At 43.6% G+C, this 6,713-nt stretch overlaps 1 protein-coding gene across 2 annotated transcripts; it reads right to left on the reverse strand.

Annotated features, from left to right (window-relative positions):
• Nucleotides 1-1,654: 1,654 nt before the first annotated feature.
• On the reverse strand, nt 1,655-6,095 carry LOC147102813 (actin, cytoplasmic type 5). Of its 2 annotated transcripts, XM_085963652.1 has the most exons (6): nt 5,989-6,095; nt 4,522-4,652; nt 4,079-4,318; nt 3,334-3,772; nt 2,801-2,982; nt 1,655-2,330 (listed from the first exon to the last, which is right to left on the reverse strand). In XM_085963652.1, the coding sequence occupies exons 2-6, from the start codon at nt 4,645-4,647 to the stop codon at nt 2,187-2,189; spliced, it is 1,131 nt and encodes a 376-aa protein (XP_085819778.1). In that variant the 5' UTR covers nt 4,648-4,652; nt 5,989-6,095; the 3' UTR covers nt 1,655-2,186. The 2 variants fall into 2 exon arrangements, with proteins under 2 accessions (XP_085819778.1, XP_085819779.1); XM_085963653.1 differs by lacking the exons at nt 4,522-4,652; nt 5,989-6,095 and adding an exon at nt 3,932-3,973 and having other exon boundaries at nt 4,079-4,096.
• Nucleotides 6,096-6,713: the final 618 nt, after the last annotated feature.

Consider the following 6,713-nt stretch of genomic DNA (forward strand, 5'->3'; position numbering starts at 1 on the left):
CTCTGCCTGTGATGCTCTTGTCCCCTGAAAAAGCCCTACTCCCACCCTGGTCTTTACTCCTGGCATGGTCCCTACCTTCACTTCAAGTCCAGAGGGCGCAGACTTGACTGCATTTGGAGCACAACTGGTTTAGCCATCTATCGCCATGTAGCTGGAACACATCAAACACTATTAGGCTATACTCCCTTCTACCAAAACAGTTCACAACTCCAGGATGATCCTGGAAAGCAAATAGAACCCTAGTCTTTCCTCCACTACCAATCTCCTCCTTAAACCCAACCGCAGAGTTCATGGACTGGTCACGAAGATTCACACCATCCATTCAGCTGTCCCATCACTCCCTTCCCCAGTCAAAATTTCCCCAACTTAGTCCTAAACAAGCATCTTTTACTAGCTTCTCGATCACCCATATGCCCTGAGCTCACCCAATTAGGCTCCTGTTGGCCCTATTCCTACTAAATTGCTGACCATCCAACCTCCTTTCCAAGCTTTGCCAGCTAACGTAAATGGTCCCTGCTCTTCAGATACTACCCTCACTCCAAGACTGCTGTTATTACCCCCTTTTCAAAACAACCCTTGGTCTTGGCAAACTACCATATCTCCAATCTCCCTTTCTTCTCTAAACTCAGTCAATGCATTCTCAGTAACCAAATCCATGCCCATCTTTTCTGCAAGTTTGAATCTCTCCAATGACACTTTTACCCCTGCCACAGCACTTAACTGTCCTAACCAAAGTTACAAATGTGATTGGAGCACTATCCTACCATATCCCTTTTCACTTCTCTGTAGCTTTAGTCGATCACACCATCCTCCATTGTCCAGCTTTGTTCTGTCCTACGTTTACCTATCCAATCATAGTCAGAGCATCTCCAGCAATGGCTTCTCTCGGCAGTCGATGCACCGTTACCTCCAGAGAATCTATCTGTGCCCCCCTCCTCTACATGCTGCCCTGGGTGACATCGCCCAAAGACATGGAGCACCAGGTTTCACATGTATGTGATCAGCACTGCTCTACCACCTCTATTGTCTGGGTTCTCAGCCTCCTTGTCTGACATTCCATTCCTCCTCCATGGCCTCAACCCTCCCCATCACCACGCTCCTCCAGTCCTACTACTCTGAATTCTACATTCTCCCAACTTTGGCCTTGTATCTCACTACCTTCACGCCACCATTGGCAGCCATGCCTTCAGTGATCTAGGCCCTAATCACTGGTAACCCCTCCTGTTCTGGTCCTTTAAGAACTGCCTTAAAAAAATCAAGCTTTTAGTCATCCCTCCTAATTGGTTCATGTCAATTTGTTTGGGTACACTTCTGTGAAGCAGCTTGGGTGTTTTTCTATATTAAAAAAAGTGCTACATAAATGTAAGTTGTTTACTAATGCTACAAGTATAGAAAGTTAAATTTAAATCTAACCACCAGTGTTAAAAATACAAGAACGAACTGTCAGCAAGCTACAAGTGTAAACAGCCAGAATACTCTACTCTTACCATCAGGGCAAGTAACACTACGTAACCTGAATTTACACCCGATATCCCCCCACTCATCTTGAGAACAGCCGACACCACAAAATGGCTTTTTAAATAAACCTGCAGGTAAAGTTTTAGCTTTGTAATCCATAAACAGATACAGGTAACAAAAAGGACAAGTCAGTGAGTCAGTTTCTATAGTATTTTTTTTTTTTTTTTTTACTTGGTTTTTCCGTCAAAAATGAAATGTCAGTTGGGCATTACAATTGTCAACATCCAGATGACTTACAAATTTTGGTTTTCTACCATGTGAAAATGAACATTAAGGCAACGTACAAAAAGAAATTTTACATAAATTAACTCAGATGCATAAATTTACAGGTGTAAATGCAACTTTTTTTTTGCAACTCAAGTTTCAGCCCCATGAACTGCAGAGAAACAATAGGGACTGCAGGGTCGTAAGGCCTGAAATGTAATATGTTTCAAACCCTGCAAGAAATGGCAGCAAGACAGAGAAAGTGACTATTCGACAATCCAACAGTGCTCCTTCTAAAACACTTCATACTAGCTTTCTGAAGGGGGTGGTAATTTCTTTACAAGTAGGCTCTTTCTTCCAGTTTCATGAGGCTAGCATGAGGTGTAATTGCCTGGGCAAAAAAAAAAAATTCTTCCTTTTTTCAAAGTTATGCAGCAAATGCTTTGCATCTGCTTGCAGTCCATTTAGAAGCATTTGCGGTGCACAATGGATGGGCCAGACTCATCGTACTCCTGCTTGCTGATCCACATCTGCTGGAAGGTGGACAGGGAAGCCAAGATGGAACCTCCAATCCAGACGGAGTATTTACGTTCAGGTGGAGCAATGATCTAATAAAGAAACAGAATTGAATCTCATAAGTGAAAGCCCCAGTTGAGTGCTTACTGCATATATCCTTAGTCCAGAAAGGGGAAAGCAGTCCCAAATGTAAATTATACTATTGCATATACTAAAAAAAAATACAATTTCCAATTAAAAGCTCGCTTCTCCTGCCAGTTGTAGCACCTCCCCTTCTCCAAATGCTCCAGTTTGCACACCGATTGCATGATTGGCCAACGTTGAGGCCTATAGTTTGTCGCTTCCTCTCCCATCAAAAGCAAGAGAGCTACTGGTAAGCAAAAGTGAAAGGCTACTGGTCAAATCCCTAAACAGTTGAAGACAAAGAGTGAGGAATCTACAGACCTTGATCTGCATCCATCACTTCATGGTGTAGCATGTTCATCCACAATTGGCCGGTTAAGGCCACTGCATGGGACTGCAGTCCAAGTTAGTAATGCTAAGATAACGCAGAGAAACCTACCTTGATTTTCATGGTGCTGGGCGCAAGGGCTGTGATTTCTTTCTGCATTCTGTCAGCAATGCCAGGGTACATGGTGGTACCACCAGACAATACGGTGTTAGCATATAGGTCTTTACGGATATCAACATCACATTTCATGATGGAGTTGAAAGTAGTTTCATGGATGCCACAAGATTCCATACCTGGAAGGCAAGAAAAAATTCTAGTTGAAACCATGCAAGAGTTGGTCCATCCCATTCCTACTCAGGGATACTGCTTGTACACAGCACAATCAGTTCCATCAAGATACTAATGCCAGGCATAACATTTTGCATTATGTCATAAGATGTTAGTTTACCAATTTATTAGAAAACAAATGCCACTTGTGTAACAAGACCCCATAGATGGCACCTCACCAGCACTAAAGTTCTAGCACCAGAGGCTTGGAATCAGGCAGCCAAATGGCCACATTATCCAAATGTTTATTATAGGAATGTTTTACTTGTTGGAAGCCAAAAAAAAAAATCCCAGACCAGTTTGACTTTAATACCTACCCAAGAAGGATGGCTGGAACAGGGCCTCAGGACATCTGAATCGCTCATTGCCAATGGTGATGACCTGACCATCAGGCAGCTCGTAGCTCTTCTCCAGAGAAGAGGAGGAAGCAGCAGTGGCCATTTCTTGTTCGAAGTCCAGGGCTACATAGCACAGTTTTTCTTTGATGTCACGGACAATTTCCCTTTCTGCTGTGGTGGTGAAAGAGTACCCTCGCTCTGTCAGAATCTTCATGAGGTAGTCTGTCAGGTCACGACCAGCCAGATCCAGACGCAGAATAGCATGGGGAAGTGCATAACCCTCATAAATGGGCACAGTGTGGGTGACACCATCACCAGAGTCCATAACAATACCAGTGGTACGACCAGAGGCATACAGGGACAGCACAGCCTGGATGGCAACATACATGGCTGGGGTGTTGAAGGTCTCAAACATGATCTAAAAGAGAAAAAAAGTGAATTTCAGTGGTATGAAACAATCAAGTCCTGCACACTTGGAATTTGTTAGCATGCCAACATGCAGAAAAAAAGAATGGAAAAAATGCAACTTAGAAGGTGGCAGACAGAAACCAAACACAAAGATGAAGCAGAAAGAAACCTGGAGACTTCAGGGGAGAAATTCCAGAAGCAGAGGAGCATCCTGGAAATATTGAAACAATCATTAGGTTCAGGAGAATTGAAAAGAAAATGTGGAAAAAAGTTTATGGAATATATGCAAGGATTTATTAATAAAACAGTAAGTTACCTGTGTCATCTTTTCTCGGTTAGCTTTGGGGTTCAGGGGAGCTTCTGTGAGCAGGACAGGATGTTCTTCTGGAGCAACACGGAGTTCATTGTAGAATGTGTGATGCCAAATCTTCTCCATATCATCCCAGTTGGTGACAATACCATGCTCAATAGGGTATTTCAAGGTAAGGATACCCCTCTTGCTCTGAGCCTCATCACCTACATAGCTGTCCTTCTGGCCCATACCAACCATAACACCCTGAAAGCAGGAACAGCCAGTTATTACTACAGATACTACACCAGTGAAATCTCACATTAAAGTCTGGGAGCTGCACTTTGACCATTTAATTGTAGAGTGCAATTCAGAATCAACATTAGGACACGAGCGCTAAAAATCAGAATCCAGTTTGCACATTGCTACATCCGTGCATTTAATATTGAATTTGTACTCTTAAAGCTTACCTGATGTCTTGGGCGTCCAACAATAGAGGGGAACACAGCACGGGGAGCGTCATCTCCAGCAAAACCAGCCTTGCACATACCAGAACCATTGTCTATGACAAGTGCTGCAATCTCATCATCTGCCATTTTGACTAAAATGGAGAGGGGAAAAGAAAAATCAGTGCTTATACCATTTCAAAAGGCAAGACTATGTACAGCAGACAAATTGTGCAATCATAAACCTCTTCCCACAAGTTCAACTCCCAAATATTAGAGCTATTTTGAAAAGTTAGTGCAAGGACTAAATCGGTCACTTAAATTTCCTTTAACCACGAGTACAAAGCAACTAATTTCTACTAAGCTCATTAGTTTTCCCTATCCAATTCTGTGCAATGGTCTGCTAGGTAGAGAACAATGTCATACATGGCTCAACTAATCAGATTGAACACTTCCATAAAAGGCTATGGTTTGAGTCTAGCAAGGATAGGCCACACCCCTCCAGCAGCCTCAACTTTATCAAGTGTCAATCTTTAATGTATCCAAATTCCAAACCCCTCCTATTCATGGAAAAAAAATCCCAGTACCTGTCCTTTGTTACACTGCACCACTTTCAGGCTGGATTTAAATAAAACGGATTACATGAATAACTGTCCCTTTTCTTCCAACTCGTAAGCCACACCTTCCTGCTCTGGCTACCACATGCAGTTTTCCAAGAATAAAGCCCAAGTACCTGCCCCGCCCAAGCTCTTAAACCGCTAGTTAAAATGATAACGCTTTTAGAGCATTTCACTCCTAGTCAAAAAATCAAGCTGCCCCCCATCTTTTCAACCAGCAACTGGCCATGGCTCATTATATGACCACACAAGAAAAAGAGCTTAGCATATCCATATATACTTTAATTTAAAAGAGACACGAGACACCAGTCTCGATCAGGAGCAATAGTTCTGTAAAAGATGCTCACAAGTCACCACAAAATGAGTGCGGCTGGGAAGAGCTCAGACCAATAACCTAGAGATCTCACAGTATATATAAAATGAAAATTCAGCCCCAAGTGATCATTTTAAACACACTACACTCCCCATGACAATATACTCTGCCACTGATGCTCACCATTTTAGCCCAGTTTCCTAGTCAACCACCATTTTAAATTCCCTGTTCCCAAATTCATCATTTTAAACGCCTCTTACAATACCAGCACCTTTTTTTTTTAAAGTTACAAACCCAAGAATGGTCACAAAATGTGAGATTAAAAGACATTGCTTTTGTTACATTCACCTTCTAGTTTCACGCAACAATTTTAGCTTGCATACTTTAAATTAAATATCCTGTACTCGAGATGCAGAATTCAACATTTAAGAGAAAAACTTCTAAAAAAGGACAAGCCAAATATGCTTTAAATATTTAATAGAAGAAACCATCTCAATGCCGCAGAAATAGCTTATTTAATGCCTTCTGCCCTCTAACAACTTACAAGATTTTTTTTTTTACCTGTTAGGTTGCTCTACACGTCGACCACTGCGAACCGCGTCCTGTCGCTGGAGTTGCCGGAGTGACTGTGACCGCTCTCACCCGCGCCCCGCTCTCTAATGGAACCAAACCCCGCCCCCTCCCTCGGCCGCGCGCGCACACACGCACACACACAGCCCAGACATGCCCATATTTGGGCATCTTTCACCAGCTGGCGCTGCCATTGGCCGAGGCGCCAGCTGCACGCGCCCCTGCAAGGAGTGTGGCGTCGCGCCCCCGCCGCTTTAATCATTCAACACATCGCCGCCTGCCATTGGTCGGCCGGTGGCGCTCGCGCCCGCGCGCGTCACGCGACGTCGAGGTCCGGCGGTGCGAGAATTACACATTATACCGGTTTTTTTTCCCAACGGCTGGGATGCGAAAGCCGCTGACGTGCGCCCCGGCAGCTGAATACGCCGCACGGTTCCCGAAAGGCTGATCGCGCATGTCGTGTCATAACCACGACCCGGGCCCCCGCGATTGGACTCGGCCCGGTAATCTGATTGTGAAATAGCTCTAATACGTTTAAGTTACTGTTATGTGGTATGCAGTCTCCGGGGACCCTGGCAGTTTTTTTTGAGGCACTCTCTTTTATAATGTGAGACTGTTACACAGCATTGGTTTAAAAAAAATATATCAATCCCATCCCAGAAAAAATAAATATGCAGAATCTTAAAGAGCAGGAATATGTCAATAATTGTGCCCTC

This window comes from Somniosus microcephalus, chromosome 21, assembly GCF_052327205.1.
Source record: "Somniosus microcephalus isolate GS21.2 chromosome 21, FLI_Smic_1.0, whole genome shotgun sequence".
Classification (NCBI taxonomy): domain Eukaryota; kingdom Metazoa; phylum Chordata; class Chondrichthyes; order Squaliformes; family Somniosidae; genus Somniosus; species Somniosus microcephalus.

Bases quoted from the DNA above. Each gene is read 5' to 3' on its own strand.
- LOC147102813 (XM_085963652.1), bottom strand. From the start codon at position 4,647: ATGGCAGATGATGAGATTGCAGCACTTGTCATAGACAATGGTTCTGGT. The intron at 2,983-3,333 runs GTAGGTATTAAA...CTTGCCTTCCAG, and splicing joins GTTCCAGCCATCCTTCTTGG to GTATGGAATCTTGTGGCATC. The intron at 2,331-2,800 runs GTAGGTTTCTCT...TTTCTTTATTAG, and splicing joins CCAGCACCATGAAAATCAAG to ATCATTGCTCCACCTGAACG.